Below are 17,538 nucleotides of genomic sequence, written 5' to 3' on the forward strand. Positions count from 1 at the left end.
AAAACGATTCCAAAACATGAATCCTGTTTGCAACAAGGCACTAAAGTAAAACTGCAAAAAATGTGGCAAAGAAATTAACTTTATGTCCTGAATACAAAGCGTTATGTTTGGGGCAAATCCAACACAACACATCACTGAGTACCACTCTTCATATTTTCAAGCATGGTGGTGGCTGCATCATGTTATGTGTATGCTTGTCATCGGCAAGGACTATGGAGTTTTTTGGAGTTAAAAATAAATGGAATAGAGCTAAGTGCAGGCAAAATCCTAGAGGAAAACCTGGTTCATTCTGCTTACATTCAGACACTGGGAGACAAATGTACCTTTCGGCCACATATACACTGGAGTTGCTTACCAAGACAACATTGAATGTTCCTGAGTGGCCTAGTTACACCTTTGACTTAAATCGGCTTGATAATCTATGGCAAGACTTGAAAATGGCTGTGTAGAAATGATCAACAACCAACTTGATAGAGCTTGAAGAATTTTACAGCTGTAATCGCTGCCAAAGGTGATTCTAACATGTAGGAGATATTTCTGTATTTAATTTCAATTTCAATAAATTAGCAAAAATGTTGAAAAACATGTTTTCACTTTGTCATAATGTATGTCATATGTAGATGGATGAGATATATAATTGTTTTGATCCATTTTGAATTTAGGCTGCAACACAACAAAATGTGGAGTAAGTTAAGGGGTATGAATACTTTCTGAAGGAACTGTAACTTGGTGACCATGGTGACCATGTTTCCCAGGGGTCAAAATGAGGTCATTCATCCCTACATCTAGTCTTTGAGGAGCAACACATGACAAGCTTTTATCAATTCCAGTCTTACCTGGGGCCATCCACACCATCATATGCTCCCACGGTAACATTACGAAACAGCTTCCTCTTGGCTTTCTCACTGCGCGTCTCTGGAACACAAAGAGTTCATGTGTCACAATTCTATTGATGTGTGTTTTGTGTGTCTTTGTGTTCCCCTATTGGTTTATTCCGTGTGTCTTTGTATACTTTTGTATTCCAGTACATCTCTGAAACACACTATGATCAAGTTGTTTGTGGTGGTGTCATTACTGTTACTGGGTGGGTGTGATACATGGCCTACTGCTTGTAACATTGTGAGGATGTCCTGCAGTCAATAAGAACGCTGGGAACTGAATGACGGTAAAAAGGAGTCATTCAGTAAATGCGGGGCTAGCATCTGTAGATGGATTTTGGTTGTTGTTTGTCTGAGCTGATGTAATGCGAGTGGAGATAGTGACTTTGTCTGAACACATATATTATTTGGTTTCTGTGAGGTTGGTAATGTTGTCTCACCTGATCGATTGTCCTTAATGGGAGGACCCACCTCCTCCACATAGTCTGAGGGGAACCAGCCTGTACGACCCTTCACTGTGCCCTCCCAAAACCCCCCCTCTCCCACACTCAACACTGAGGGGAGAGGGGGAAAAGAGAAGAGGGGTGAATCAAAACTTTACTACAATCAACACAATGCATTCCAAAAAACCCACTCCTCTCTGAATCTCACTTACCTTTGACTTTGTCTCCTTTGCTGATGCTAAGCTCTTTGTCTCCGTGGGCAGTGTAGGCCCTCGTGGCCACGTACACTCGCCCTGGAACCGCACTGTACATACGCCTCATCTGACCCCCAGCTGACCCTGCACCACCACCTGTTGTTGAGGTCGCACTGCAAGAGGAAAGACAGAGCGGGACAGAGTAAAAATTTGTGTTAGTGTGTAGCGGAACAACACCTGGTGACACCAATAGCTGCGAGGGAATTTAAATGACTTAGGAGTCATGCCAGTGGGTTACACTATTAGAATAAAACGTTTTGAAGCTTCAAAGTTGGTAAGACAACCGAGGATGTAAAAACACAATATTTTGCATTTTCACATTATTTTATAAATTGAGTTACATACAGTTGAAGTCGGAAGTTTATATACACCTTAGCCAAATGCATTTAAACTCAGTTTTCACAATTCCTGACATTTAATCCTAGTAAAGATTGCCTGTCTTAGGTCAGTTATTTTATCACCACTTTATTTTAAGAATAATAGTAGAGAGAATGATTTATTTCAGCTTTTATTTATTTCATCACATTCCCAGTGGGTCAGAAGTTTACATACACTCAATTAGTATTTGGTAGCATTGCCTTTCAATTGTTTAACTTGGGTCAAACGTTTCGGGTAGCCTTCCACAAGCTTCCCACAATAAGTTGGGTGAATTTGGTCCATTCCTCCTGACAGAGCTGATGTAACTGAGTCAGGTTTGTAGGCCTACTTGCTCGCAAATGTTTTTTTCAGTTCTGCCCACAAATGTTCTATAGGGTTGAGGTCAGGGCTTTGTGATGGCCACTCCAATACCTTGACCTTGTTGTCCTTAAGCCATTTTGCCACAACTTTGGAAGTATGCTTGGGGTCATTGTCCATTTGGAAAACCCATTTGTGACCAATCTTTAACTTCCTGACTGATGGCTTGAGATGTTGCTTCAATATATTTTCACATAATTTTCATTCCTCATAATGCCATGTATTTTGTGAAGTGCACCAGTCCCTCCTGCAGCAAAGCACCTCCACAACATGATGCTGCCACCCATGTGCTTAACGGTTGGGATGGTGTTCTTCGGCTTGCAAGCCTCCCCCTTTTGCCTCCAAACATAACAATGGTCATTATGGCCAAACAGTTCTATTTTTGTTTCATCAGACCAGAGGACATTTCTCCAAAAAGTATGATCTTTGTCCCCATGTGCAGTTGCAAACCGCAGTCTGGCTCTTTTATGGCGGTTTTGGAGCAGTGGCTTCTTCCTTGCTGACCGGCCTTTCAGGTTATGTCGATATAGGACTCATCTTACATGGATATAGATACTCTTGTATCTGTTTCCTCCAGCATCTTCACAAGGTCCTTTGCTGTTGTTCTGGGATTGATTTGCACTTTTCGCACCAAAGTACATTAATCTCTAGGAGACAGAACGCGTCTCCTTCCTGAGCGGTATGATGGCTGCGTGGTCCCATGGTGTTCATACTTGCATACTATTTGAACAGATGAACATGGTACCTTCAGGCATTTGGAAATTGTTCCCAAGGATGTTTTTTTTGAGGTCTTGGCTGATTTCTTTTGATTTTCCGATGATGTCAAGCAAAGAGGCACTGAGTTTGAAGGTAGTCCTTGAAATACATCCACAGGTAAACCTCCCAATTGAGACAAATGATGTCAATTAACCTATCAGAAGCTTCTAAAGTCATGACATAATTATCTGGAATTTTCCAAGCTGTTTAAAGCAGAGTCAACTTACTGTATGTAAACGTATGACCCACTGGAATTGTGATACAGTGAATTATAAGTGAAATAATCTGTCTGTAAACAATTGTTGGAAAATTACTTGTGCCATGCACAAAGTAGATGTCCTACCCGACTTGCCAAAACTATAGTTTGTCAACAAGAAATTTGTGGAGTGGTTGAAAAATGACTTCAACTGTATGTACGGTCACTCCCTCCACTATGTCCTCACCCTTGTCTGCCGCGCTGTGGTTTGCTGTGATGCCTCTCCTCTGTGTCACTCTGTCCTCCTCCTCCTCCTCTTCCTCGTGATGGGGAGCGGGTACGAGCCCTGGGACTGCTGGAGCTCCTCACACCTACAGAGGCCCTGCGACCCTAGAGAGAGAGGGGAACAAACAATTACACAAACACACACACTGATTATATAAATACATAGGCTAAATTATGTAATTGTGTTGACACTTACACAAACCCAAACTCACAAATCGTTAACTAAAAGTAACGTAAAGCATAGCTCCCCAATAAACAATTCCCCACTGCGTCTCCATACTGTGCCCCTCAGTACCTGTCCAGGGATGGGATTGGATCTAGCAGACTTGTTGGGCAGGGCCATGGTATCAGGCAGGGTCATGCTGTTATCACTGTTAGCACGCAGAAGGGGGTGGGGGTGAGGGTGAGCCATGAGGAGAGGGATTGCGCGTGCACTCTCTCCTCTTTTGGGAGCATACTTTGGGAATTCCAGAAAGGGCACTGAGAAAAGAGAGTGACAGGTAGGTGGGAGAGCAGTGAGGTTAGTGCAAGAGGGGGAGAGAAAGAGGGAGGGCATATTGTGAGAGTGTGAACGATTACCGACCAGACTCAAGTGATTCGGATGAAAAGACAATACATAAGCAACACGGATGGACTTGAACACCACACACACAACCCTGGAACTGGGCAAGTAATCATCAAAAGGATCACTTGAGGTAAAAGGGATACTTCGGGATTTTGGCAATGAAGCCCTTTATGTACTTCCCCAGAGTCAGGTGAACTCATGGATACCGTTTTTATGTCTCTGCATCCAGTATGAAGGAAGTTAGAGGTAGTTTTGCGGGCCAATGTTAACTAGCACAATAACTGGAAGTCTATAGTCTATGGTAACAGCTAGCTGTTGGGACGGCAAGTAGCCTAGTGGTTAGAGCGTTGGGTCAGTAACCGAAAGGCTGCTAGATCGAATCCCCGAGCTGACAAGTTAGAAATGACATTCTGAAGTTCTGCCTCTGAACAAGGCAGTTATCCCACTGTTCCCTGGTAGGCCGTTATTGTAAATAAACATTGGTTCTTAACTGACTTGCCTAGTTTTAAAAAATTATAATGTTACCATAGACTCCCAGTCATTCAGCTAACGCCAGTTAGCAACTTCCTTTGAAACAGCACATAAATGGTATCCACAAGTTTAGGCCACCTCTGAACCAACACAGTGCTTTCAGAAACAAAATCGTTTGCAAAATGTCTCGGGATTAACCTCTATTCAGATTCAATGCACCGCGAACAAATACTATCTACCAGTGTGATAAAACAACTTAATAAGATGACAAAAGACAACATATATTGTGAGTCAAAGGTTGATTGAGGAAGCAGGACATTCATACCAAATGATGCACTGAAAGGTGTTTTATAGCAGACAGAAGAAAATAAATATAGTAGACACTCATTCATCAAAACACACTATCAATCACTCCCGAATCTGAAGATAACCCAAGTGGAGGACCAAAACTTACCTACATCTGCATCTCTGTGGTTTTTGATGATTTCCCCGATTTCAAAATGGCCTGACATTACTGCTACCTTCAAAACACAAACACATGTGGACACACAATTACATGCAACTGTGCAACACAATACATGCTCCATGTACAGGAACAATTCTACAAAAACACAGAATTTGATAAATGCTTTGCAAATAATACATTTAAAACAAGTAACTGATTATTAACTCAATGGTTTATTTACCTATGTATTTTATTTTTTAATTTCACCTTTATTTAAACAGGTATGCCAGTTGAGAACAAGTTCTCATTTACAACTGCGACCTGGCCAAGATAAAGCAAAGCAGTGCGACACAAACAACAACACAGAGTTACACATGGAATAAACAAACATACAGTCGATAATACAATAGAAAAAGTCTATATACAGTATGTGCACATGGCGTAAAGAGGTAAGGCAATAAATAGGCCATAGTAGCGAAGTAATTACAATTGAGGAAATTAACACTGGAGTGAGGGATGTGCTGATGATGATGTGCAAGTAGAAATACTTGTGTTTAAAAGAATAAAACAGTTTTTTAAAAACAATATGGGGATGAGGTAGATAGTTAGATGGGCTATTTACAGATGGGCTGCGTACAGCTGCAGCGATCTGTAAGCTGCTCAGATAGCTGATGCTTAAAGTCAGTGAGGGAGATATGTCTCCAACTTCAGCGATTTTTGCAATTCTTTCCAGTCATTGGCAGCAGAGAACTGGAAGGAAAGGCGGCCAAAGCAGGTGTTGGCTTGGGAGTACCTGCTGGAGCGTGTGCTACGGGTGGGTGTTGTTATGGTGACCAGTAAACTGAGATAAGGCGGAGCTTTACCTAGCAAAGACTTATAGTTGACCTGGAGCCAGTGGGTCTGGCAACGAATATGTAGGGCCAGCCGACGAGAGCATACAGTTCACAGTGGTGGGTGGTATTTTGGGCTTTAGTGATAAAACAGATTGCACTGTGATAGACTGCATTCAGTTTGCTGAGTAGAGTGTTGGAGGCTATTTTGTAAATGACATCGCCGAAGTCGAGGATCGGTAGAAGTGTCAGTTTTACGAGGGTATGTTTGGCAGCGTGAGTGAAGGAGGCTTTTTTTGCGAAATAGGAAGCCGATTCTAGATTTAATTTTGGATTGTAGATGTTTAATATGAGTCTGGAAGGAGAGTTTACAGTCTAGCCAGACACCTAGGTATTTGTAGTTGTCCACATATTCTAAGTCAGAACCGTCCAGAGTAGTGATGCTTGGCGGGCGGGCAGGTGCGGGCAGCGATCAGTTTGTTTTACTAGCGTTTAAGAGCAGTTGGAGGCCATGGAAGGAGTGTTGTATGGCATTGAAGCTCGTTTGGAGGTTTGTTAAAACAGTGTCCAAAGAAGGGCCAGATGTTTACAGAATGGTGTCGCCTGCGTAGAGGTGGATCAAGGAATCCCCTGCAGCAAGAGCGACATCGTTGATATATACAGAGAAAAGAGTAAGCCCGAGAATTGAACCCTGTGGTACCCCTATAGAGACTGCCTGAGTTCCGGACAACAGGCCCTCCGATTTGACACATTGAACTCTATCTGAGAAGTAGTTGGTGAACAAGGCGAGGCAATCATTTGAGAAACCAAGGCTGTTGAGTCTGCCGATAAGAATACGATGATTCACAGGGTCGAAAGCCTTGGCAAGGTCGATGAAGACGGCGGCACAGTACTGTCTTTTAGCGATGGCAGTTATGATATCGTTTAGTACCTTGAGTGTGGCTGAAGTGCACCCGTGAACAGCTCGGAAACCGGATTGCACAGCGGAGAAGGTACGGTGGGATTCGAAATGGTCAGTGATCTGTTTGTTAACTTGGCTTTCGAAGACTTTAGAAAGGCAGGGCAGGATGGATATAGGTCTGTAACAGTTTGGGTCTAGAGTGTAGGGAGAAAACTGCGGGAGCTTTCCAATCTTTAGGAATCTCAGATGATAAGAAAGAGAGGTTGAACAGGCTGGTAATAGGGGTTGCAACAATGGCGGCGGATAATTTTACAAATAGATGGTCCAGATTGTCTAGCCCAGCTGATTTGTATGGGTCCAGGTTTTGCAGCTCTTTTAGAACATCTGCTATCTGGATTGGGGTGAAGGAGAAGCTGGGGAGGCTTGGGCAACTAGCTGCGGCGGGTGCAGAGCGGTTGGCCGGGGTCGGGGTAGCCAGCAGGAAAGCATGGCCAGCCGGAGAGAAATGCTTATTGAAATTCTCAATTATCGTGGATTTATTGGTGGTGACAGTGTTTCCTAGCCTCAGTGCAGTGGGCAGCTGGGAGGAGATGCTCTTATTCTCCATGGACTTTACCGTGTCCCAAAACCTTTTGGAGTTAGAGCTACAGGATGCAAATTTCTGTTCTGTCCTGACTTTCCTTGAAAGTTGCATATCACGGGGACTATTCGATGCTAGTGCAAGCCGCCACAGGATTTCTTTGTGCTGGTCGAGGGCAGTCAGGTGTGGAGAGAACCAAGGGCTATATATCTGTTCTTAGTTCTACATTTTTTGAAAGGGGCATGCTTATTTAAGATGGTGAGGAAATGACTTTTAATGGATGACCAGGCATCCTCTACTGATGGGATGAGGTCAATATACCCGGGCCAGGTCGATAAGAAAGGTTTGCTCGTCGCAGACGTGTTTTAGGGAGCGTTTGACAGTGATGAGGGGTGGTTGTTTGACCGCGGACCCATAGCGGATGCAGGCAATGAGGCAGTGATCGCTGAGATCCTGATTGAAAGAGCAGAGGTGTATTTGGAGGGCAAGTTGTTCAGGATAATATCTATCAGGGTGCCCATGTTCACAGCTTTAGGGTTGTACCTGGTGGGTTCCTTGATAATTTGTGTGAGATTGAGGGCATCTAGCTTAGACTGTAGGACTGCCGGGGTGTTAAGCATATCCCAGTTTAGGTTACCTAACAGAATTAACTTTAAAGATAGATGGGGGCAATCAATTCACATATGGTGTCCAGGGCACAGCTGTGAGCTGAGGGGGGTCTATAACAGGTGGCAACAGTGAGAGACTTAATTCTGGAGAGATTAATTTTTTTAATTAGAAGCTCGAAATGTTTGGGCATAGATCTGGATGGTATGACAGAACTTTGCAGGCTATCTCTGCAGTAGATTGCAACTCCTCCCCCTTTGGCAGTTCTATCTTGATGGTAATTGTTGTAGTTGGGGATGGAAATCTCAGAATATTTGGTGGCCTTCCTAAACCAGGATTCAGACAAGGCAATGACATCAGGGTTGGCGGAGTGTGCTAAAGCAGTGAGTAAAACAAACTTAGGGAGGAGGCTTTTGATGTTAACATGCATGAAACCAAGGCTTTTACGCTTAAAGAGGTCAACAAATGAGAGCGCCTGGGTTAACCTCTACATCACCCGAGGAACAGAGGAGGAGTAGGAGGAGTAGGATGAGGGTACGGCTAAAGGCTATCAAAACTGGTCGTCTAGTACCATCTAGTACCTATAACAATCCTGATTACATTTGGTGTAGTCGGCAGTATATGTGGCGGCAGCGTAGCCTAGTGGTTAGAGCGTTGGACTAGTAACCGGAAGGTTGCGAGTTCAAACCCCCGAGCTGACAAGGTACAAATCTGTCATTCTGCCCACTGTTCCCAGGTCGTCATTGAAAATAAGAATATGTTCTTAACTGACTTGCCTGGTTAAATAAAGGTAAAATATATATATATATATAAATAAAAACATGAAGTTGTTATTGATACCTGAAAGGGGGTTTGTCCATGCTTGTTCTTCATTTCCTTATTGGCACCTCTGTAGAGCAGAACACGAACACAGCTTTCCTGATAGGCCAGAAAGAAAGTCGTTGTTTTTAAGGCCCAGTGCAGTCAAAAATGTAATTTCCTGTGTTTTATTTCTATTTCCACATTTTGAGGTTGGAATAATTATGTGAAATTGTGAAAATGATGATAATGCCCTTTTAGAGAGGGAGGGAGAGGGAGTTTTGTTATATTACTTAATTAGACCAATAAGAAAGAGATTTACAAGCCTCTCTACCAATAACAGCAAATGTAACGTTTTCCCCTCCCCACTCAAACCACTCCCAGACAGTCCTAACAACATACTTGCTTGAGAAATTGCTCTTTGCTAAGAAACTATTTGTCCATTTTTTTACCATTTTAATTGTAAAGGTGTTATCCAGAAATGATTTGATATTTCAATAAAAATGTCTGCATTGGACTAAAGGACTAAAATATCATACAGTAGTTTTGGAACTCACATACCAGTTTCTTTAAGTTCAACTTTGAATGGAAACACACACTCTTTATTGCGTATTTTAAATGGTACTTACCTTATTATACAGAGCACAAATGTGAAGTGCAGTGTTCCCTGAGGCATTCTGAGAAGTGGTATCTGCCCCATAGAACAGAAGGTGCTCCAGGTGCTGGGCAAAACCATTCTGGCAGGCCTTGGGGGAGGGTGTATAAAGAAAGTATCTAAATATGACAATTATTAGCAATAGAAAATCTCAGGGGTTGTAGAAGGATCATCACGACACAATCAATTTCAAATAAATGAAATATATTGTATGTAGCAACATTTGTGACAACGTGAAAGATAAACAGAATAGAAAGATATAGAGTTGATGAATAAAATGATATAAATACGCTTTTGACTGCACCTTCTGCTTAAAGATTTCCTCTTTCTTTTTTGCACTTGAAATAACACAAGAAACCAAATTAAAGAAGTACCACAGGACACTCCACAAGCTAATATGAACAAAAGTAAAATAGCATGACAGCACAACAGCACAGCACAGAAAAAGTGAGGAAATGATGCAGATATAGAAGATGTCAGCACGGGATGGTATCTAATGTCTATTCGCATTGGACTCAACAGTTACATGAGATGAAGGTACGGATTTGGCACTTGGGAAGGATCCCTGTTTCAGGAAGAAATGACCAATCTCCCCTTTCTTTCTTTCTTTCTTTCTTTCTTTCTTTCTTTCTTTCTTTCTTTCTTTCTTTCTTTCTATAACATTTTTTCTTAACCACTTTGAGACCATGGAAGGTTATGTAAGGTCATGACCCTAAGTGTTACTCTTCCCCCAACTTCATGACTTAAATCGAAGTATTAATGGATTACATGACGAGTACCTTGTGTATTTCTTGCATTCCAAATTCCTCTTCATCCCTGAGCTGTGGAGAGAAAGGAACAGCGGAGGAAAGGGGATGAATGGAAAGAGATGAGTGAGAGTGTTTCTCAATGGGGGAGAATGGAGAGTAGAAAAAGAGGGATGAAATGTTTAAGACGTGGACAGGACAGGAGACTGAAAGTAAAGTAAAAACCTAATGTACTATACCAATGTATGATAATACACAGAAGACAAAAATATGAATAGACATAAAAACAACAGTGTACATGTCACCTTCCACAAAAAGATCCAGTTATTGCGTGTGACAAAACAAATGTCAGTTCATTACTGTAGCTACCGCCTTGGTCCAGTCAGTGTAGTTTTGTAGATATCAGATCTCTATGGCAAGACACGTCCCTCAGCCAATTTTAGTCAAAATAGGGCCAGTGCTGTCTGAGACATTGTTTGTGACGATCATACGGATGGAGGTGATTCTTTAAAACATTTTTTTTAGGGAAATTACAATTGATCTGCTTTAGACAGCCAGACGGATACCTGGTGAGACTCCTCCCAGCCGTTTTCATCTCTCACTCCCAGTCTGGCCCTGTAGTAGAGTAGGGTCTCACAGCAGGAGGTGTCGCCACCTATCAGCACTGAGTGGTACAGCGGGGTCAGGCAACATCTGTCTTTGTAATCAGGAGACGCTCCCAGGGACAGTAGAGCCTGGCAAGGAGAAAATACATGCTTATTAAACCCATGTGTGTGTGTGTGTGTGTGTGTGTGTGTGTGTGTGTGTGTGTGTGTGTGTGTGTGTGTGTGTGTGTGTGTGTGTGTGTGTGTGTGTGTGTGTGTGTGTGTGTGTGTGTGTGTGTGTGTGTGTGTGTGGAGTCCTAGTTACCAGCAGCGCAACATGATTGTGTGCCTTGACAGCCTTGTGTACAGCTGTCAGTCCATCTCTGGTTCTGAAGTCGACATGGGCCCCACCTTGAACGAGCGCCCTGATCCCCTCCACTGTCATACCAGATTGCACCGCCACAGACAGGGGAGACTCTGAAGAGGAGGGAGCGAGAGAAAGGAGGGAGGGGGAAATGGAGGATCAAGAAGAGAGGGAGGGAGCAGGGAAAGAGTTTGAGATTATGGGGGTTGTTAATATCGGTAATGATTATTTGACTGAAAATAGTGCCAGAGTCATGCAGTGGTAACCCTATCAAGCTAGTTTTCAACTCACCTCCATTGTCAGGGTCATGGTAGTTTGGGTCGAGACCTTTGTCCAGGACCTTTGATATCTTATCTAATGATCCACTCACAATGTAGTCCATGAACTTTTTCAGACTCGCCTGCAGTGGAAGATGTTCACTGGACATTAAAAACATTGGCCTGCCATAAACTTTCAATTCCATAGCTGTACAAATATCTTTCACCTACAACAAGGGACATAGGAAGTACCTTGGTGTGCAGTTTAGTAAGTAGTTTTTCATCCAGGTTTGTTTGTTTGTATACCCTGGTCTTGTACCTAAACTGTGGAACAGAAAATATTTGCAGTATAATCAAATCTTTAAAGCCATCTGAAGGATGAAAAGACTTTATGTTCATACCCCTGGCTTCAACCTTGCCTAATCTAAACACTGTAGTCCTTCTGGAACCAACTCCAGCCCTGACCTCTTACATATTTGGAACCCCACCCAGGTCATAAACACCCACAACAGACATACCACCAGAGGGCATCATAATACCAGTGCATGGGTATCACTGTACTGTGTATTGGTTTCACAGTAAGTGGAGCTCCGCAGTGAAAAATCGAAGCACTGCAAACCCACTAAAAAGCAAATGTATATCAATACATCGATCCAAATCTGTTTTGACCTACAAGCTGGTTGTGGTTAAGGTTGAGGTCAAATCCATTCATATCAAGTCAGTTAAAGAAAATGCAATGAAAATCTGACTTGGGGGCAGCCCATTAGTCTAAGTGAGTTTTTAAATGCACTCCCCGAAAAGTCCGGGGTCACTTAGAAATGTCTTTGTTTTTGAAAGAAAAGCAAATTTTTTGGTCCATTAAAATAACATCAAATTGATCATAAATACAGTGTAGACATTGTTAATGTTGTAAATGACTATTGTAGCTGTCTTAGGTCAGTTAGGATCACTACTTTATTTTAAGAATGTGAAATGTCAGAATAATAGGAGAGAATTATTTATTTCAGCTTTTATTTCTTTCATCACATTCCCAGTGGGTCAGAAGTTTACATACACTCAATTAGTATTGGGTAGCATTGCCTTTAAATTGTTTCACTTGGGTCAAACGTTTTGGGTAGCCTTCCACAAGCTTCCCACGATAAGTTGGGGGAATTTTGGCCCATTCCTCCTGATAGAGCAGATGTAACTGAGTCAGGTTTGTAATCTGTCTGTAAACAATGGTTGGAAAAATCACTTGTGTCATGCACAAATTAGATGTCCTAACCGACTTGCCAAAACTATAGTTTGTTAACAAGAAATTTGTGGAGTTTTAATGACTCCAACCTAAGTGTATGTAAACTTCCGACTTCAACTTTACATACTGTAGGTGTACAGAGGCCCATTATCAGCAACCATCACTCCTGTGTTCCAATGGCACGTTGTGTTAGCTAATCCAAGTTTATTATTTTGAAAGGGTAATTGATCATTAGAAAACCCTTTTGCAATTATGTTAGCCAGCTCCTAGCACACTTAGCACACGTAGTACCCGCAAAACACCAGTCTCAACGTCAACAGTGAAGAGGCGACTCCGGGATGCTGGCCTTCTAGGCAGTTCCTCTGTCCAGTGTCTGGGTTCTTTTGCCATCTTAATATTTTATTTTTATTGGCCAGTCAGAGATATGGCTTTTTCTTTGCAACTCTGCATGGAAAGCCAGCCTTCCGGAGTCGCCTCATCACTGTTGACATTGAGACTGGTGTTTTGCGGGTACTATTTAATGAAGCTGCCAGTTGAGGACTTGTGAGGCGTCGGTTTCTCAAACTAGACACTCTAATGTATTTGTCCTCTTGCGCAGTTGTGCACCGGGGCCTCCCACTCGTCTTTCTATTCTGGTTAGAGCTAGTTTGCACTGTTCTGTGAAGGGAGTAGTACACAGCATTGTACGAGATCTTCAGTTTCTTGGCAATTTCTCGCATGGAATAGCCTTCATTTCTCAGAACAAGAATAAACTGACGAGTTTCAGAAGAAAGGACTTTGTTTCTGCCCATTTTGAGCCTGTAAACAAACCCACACATGCTGATGCTCCAGATACTCAATAAGTCTAATAATAAGACAGCCGGTTTAATTACTTCTTTAATTCAGAACAACAGTTTTCAACTGTGCTAACATAATTGCAAAAGGGTTTTCTAATGATAAATTAGCCTTTTAAAATTATAAACTTGGATTAGCTAACACAACGTGCCATTGGAACACAGGAGTGATGGTTGCTGACAATGGGCCTCTGTACGCCTATGTAGATATTCCATTAAACAAATCAGCCATTTCCAGCTACAATAGTCATTTACAACATTAACAATGTCTACACTGTATTTCAGATCAATTTGATGTTATTTTAATGGACAAAAAAGTTGCTTTTCTTTCAAAAACAAGTACATTTGTAAGTGACCCCAAACTTTGGAACGGTAGTGTATTCTTATTGCATCACTCTCTAACATCCAGTGTCTCCCATCAAAATACCTCCAGGTAAGGCACCCCTTTCTCAAAGGACTGTGGGTAGTCTCGGAGGCAGCGCTCCTCCTCCAGGAACATGGCGTCTCGTCCCTCTCCGGCGGGCTGGAAGAGGCCATAGTTGTAGATGTCCCACAGTGGCTCGCTCAGCGAACAGACGACCTGCTGCTTGGCACTCCACACCGTGAAGTCAGGATCAAACTGCAGACACCTCTGACAGAGGGAGGAGATGAGAGACGAGAGGGCACAGTGGACAGTTAATAGGTATGAAAATCACTGGTGTATTCTTTTGAAGGTGGTGTGCATGTGTGTGTGTGCACGTGTGAGTGTTGGATGGAAGCAAGGATTGGGGCAAAGGTGAGTTCTACATTTTAAATGCCATTTGATTTGACTGGAAGGTGTATAATTAGCTTGACATACAATTTGTGATCCAAATCTAAAGCATCATGGCAGTTAATTATTCATAACATGGTGACATTTATCAACAAGGCTGCATTAACGGCATGTGATTGACAAGAGTTTGTTTTAAAAGTAGACGTTAAAAAGTACTTTATGGAAATTGGTTTCACCTTTCTATCAATGGCCTTTTACTGGTCCCATTGAAAACTGACAATTATCATGTTTACTCTACTTGAAATGAACAAATAATCTAACTGATCTAGCACACTAACTACTGAGCATCAAATGTGCTCATTCGCTGCAAAGCCACCGATTCGCTATCACCATTCTGACTCATTTGTATACAAATGAAAGGTGTGTAAATTATTAATCAGTCGCCATGTCTATTAACTGTGTCTATTAACAAGACTCAAGACACACAATGAGCGCCAATAATTACTAGGACCCAGAGTACAACACTCACTCTGTCAACTAAACCAATTATCTGCCTTAGCCATAACCTTAGACCTGCATTGCAATCAATGGAAGACAGAGATTTTCTTCATAGACTTCTTTAGAGGATAAAGCGCGTTCCCCCCACGTATGTCTGTGTTTGATACATTAGAGGCTTTCTGGTCACAATGGACAATGTCTTTGATGTTTTTATATGCATCGGGTAACTTTGCATTTATTTGATTTTAGGCTGATGTTTGTGGAGTATATTTCCATATTATTGTTTTATTTTTGGGGGGGGGCAACATTTTATATAGTTTTCTCCCCTTCTGTCTATCCGTTTGATACTGTAGCCAACAGCACATGGCGAGATCATTAGAGGAGCAATGTACCCGTTGCCATAGCGATGCCGTCCCTTGGAGGAAATACCCGAGTATGTGTGTCTGTGTGTCTGTGTGTGAGAGAGACGTGTGTGTATGCAAGATGTATGGTGTGTGTGTGTTGGTGTGTGATTCCTGGGAGAGAGCGGAACTTCAGAAAGTATTCACACCCCTTGACATTTTCCACATTTTGCTGTGTTACAGCCTGGATTGAACATTTATTAAATATAAATTGTTTGTCACTGGTTTACACACAATAATGTCAAAGTGGAATTACTGTTATTCAAAGTTAAAAGCTGAAATATCAATAAGTATTCAACCCCATTGTTATGGCAAGCCTACATCATTTCAGGAGTCAAAATATGCTTAACAAGTCACATAATAAGTTGCATGGACTCACTCACTGTGCAAAGACAGTGTGTACCCTCTTAATGGGGGACGGGACAGGGGGAAGGGGGACGGGGGTGCATTGAATAACACATTCATTAATGGCAAAAAAAGACATTCAAACAATTCATCACCAGGAATAAGGTTTTGTAGTGTCTGTCCTGTATCTAGTCTAGTAGATATAGACTACCAGTCAAAGGTTTGGACACACCCTACTCAAAGGTTTTTCTTCATTTTTTACTATTTCTACATTATACAATAATAGTGAAGACATCAAAACTATGAAATAACACATATGGAATCACGTAGTAACCAAAAAAGTGTTAAACAAATCAACATATACTTTATACACTGCTCAAAAAAATAAAGGGAACACTTAAACAACACAATGTAACTCCAAGTCAATCACACTTCTGTGAAATCAAACTGTCCACTTAGGAAGCAACACTGATTGACAATACATTTCACATGCTGTTGTGCAAATGGAATAGACAACAGGTGGAAATTATAGGCAATTAGCAAGACACCTCCAATAAAGGAGTGGTTCTGCAGGTGGTGACCACAGACCACTTCTCAGTTCCTATGCTTCCTGGCTGATGTTTTGGTCACTTTTGAATGCTGGCGGTGCTTTCACTCTAGTGGTAGCATGAGACGGAGTCTACAACCCACACAAGTGGCTCAGGCAGTGCAGGTCATCCAGGATGGCACATCAATGCGAGCTGTGGCAAGAAGGTTTGCTGTGTCTGTCAGTGTAGTGTCCAGAGCATGGAGGCGCTATCAGGAGACAGGCCAGTACATCAGGAGACGTGAAGGAGGCCGTAGGAGGGCAACGACCCAGCAGCAGGACTGCTACCTCCGCCTTTGTGCAAGGAGGAGCAGGAGGAGCACTGCCAGAGCCCTGAAAAATGACCTCCAGCAGGCCACAAATGTGCATGTGTCTGCTCAAACGGTCAGAAACAGAATCTGTGAGAGTGGTATGAGGGCCCGACGTCCACAGGTGGGGGTTGTGCTTTACAGCCCAACACCGTGCAGGACGTTTGGCATTTGCCAGAGAACACAAAGATTGGCAAATTCGCCACTGGCGCCCTGTGCTCTTCACAGATGAAAGCAGGTTCACACTGAGCACATGTGACAGACGTGACAGAGTCTGGAGACGCTGTGGAGAATGTTCTGCTGCCTGCAACATCCTCCAGCAGGACCGGTTTGGCGGTGGGTCAGTCATGGTGTGGGGTGGCATTTCTTTGGGGGGGCCGGACAGCCCTCCATGACTGCCATTAGGTACCGAGATGAGATCCTCAGACCCCTTGTGAGACCATATGCTGGTGCTGTTGGCCCTGGGTTCCTCCTAATGCAAGACAATGCTAGACCTCATGTGGCTGGAGTGTGTCAGCAGGTCAGGCAAGAGGAAGGCATTGATGCTATGGACTGGCCCGCCCGTTCCCCAGACCTGAATCCAATTGAGCACATCTGGGACATCATGTCTCGCTCCATCCACCAAAGCCACGTTGCACCACAGACTGTCCAGGAGTTGGCGGATGCTTTCGTCCAGGTCTGGGAGGAGATCCCTCAGGAGACCATCCGCCACCTAATCAGGAGCATACCCAGGCGTTGTAGGGAGGTCATACAGGCACGTGGAGGCCACACACACTACTGAGCCTCATTTTGACTTGTTTTAAGGACATTACATCAAAGTTGGATCAGTGTGGTTTTCCACTTTAATTTTGAGTGTGACTCCAAATCCAGACCTCTATGGGTTGATACATTTGATTTCCATTGATAATTTTTGTGTGATTTTGTTGTCAGCACATTCAACTATGTAAAGAAAAAAAGTATTTAATAAGAATATTTCATTCATTCAGATCTAGGATGTGTTATTTTAGTGTTCCCTTTATTTTTTTGAGCAGTGTATTTCAGATTCTTCAAAATAGCCACCCTTTGCATTGATGACAGCTTTGCACACTCTTGGCATGCTCTCAACCAGCTTCATGAGGAATGCTGTTCCAACAGCCTTGAAGAAGTTCCCACATATGCTGAGCACTTGTTGGCTGCTTTTCCTTCACTCTGCATTTCAACTCATCCCAAACCATCTCAATTGGGTTGAGGTCG

At 42.7% G+C, this 17,538-nt stretch overlaps 1 protein-coding gene across 1 annotated transcript in view; it reads right to left on the bottom strand.

Moving 5' to 3' along the window:
- Positions 1-17,538, bottom strand: part of LOC118363320 (SH3 and multiple ankyrin repeat domains protein 2-like) — a 60,163-nt gene that overhangs the window by 18,807 nt on the left and 23,818 nt on the right. The window contains 14 exon segments of the mRNA XM_052485819.1: positions 837-915; positions 1,319-1,432; positions 1,534-1,688; positions 3,510-3,652; positions 3,843-4,027; positions 5,038-5,104; positions 8,786-8,863; positions 9,373-9,489; positions 10,178-10,219; positions 10,711-10,878; positions 11,054-11,205; positions 11,384-11,492; positions 11,602-11,673; positions 13,844-14,047. Of these exon segments, the coding sequence (XP_052341779.1) occupies positions 837-915; positions 1,319-1,432; positions 1,534-1,688; positions 3,510-3,652; positions 3,843-4,027; positions 5,038-5,104; positions 8,786-8,863; positions 9,373-9,489; positions 10,178-10,219; positions 10,711-10,878; positions 11,054-11,205; positions 11,384-11,492; positions 11,602-11,673; positions 13,844-14,047 (1,685 nt within the window).

This window comes from Oncorhynchus keta, chromosome 3 (assembly GCF_023373465.1).
Source record: "Oncorhynchus keta strain PuntledgeMale-10-30-2019 chromosome 3, Oket_V2, whole genome shotgun sequence".
In the NCBI taxonomy this organism is placed as follows: domain Eukaryota; kingdom Metazoa; phylum Chordata; class Actinopteri; order Salmoniformes; family Salmonidae; genus Oncorhynchus; species Oncorhynchus keta.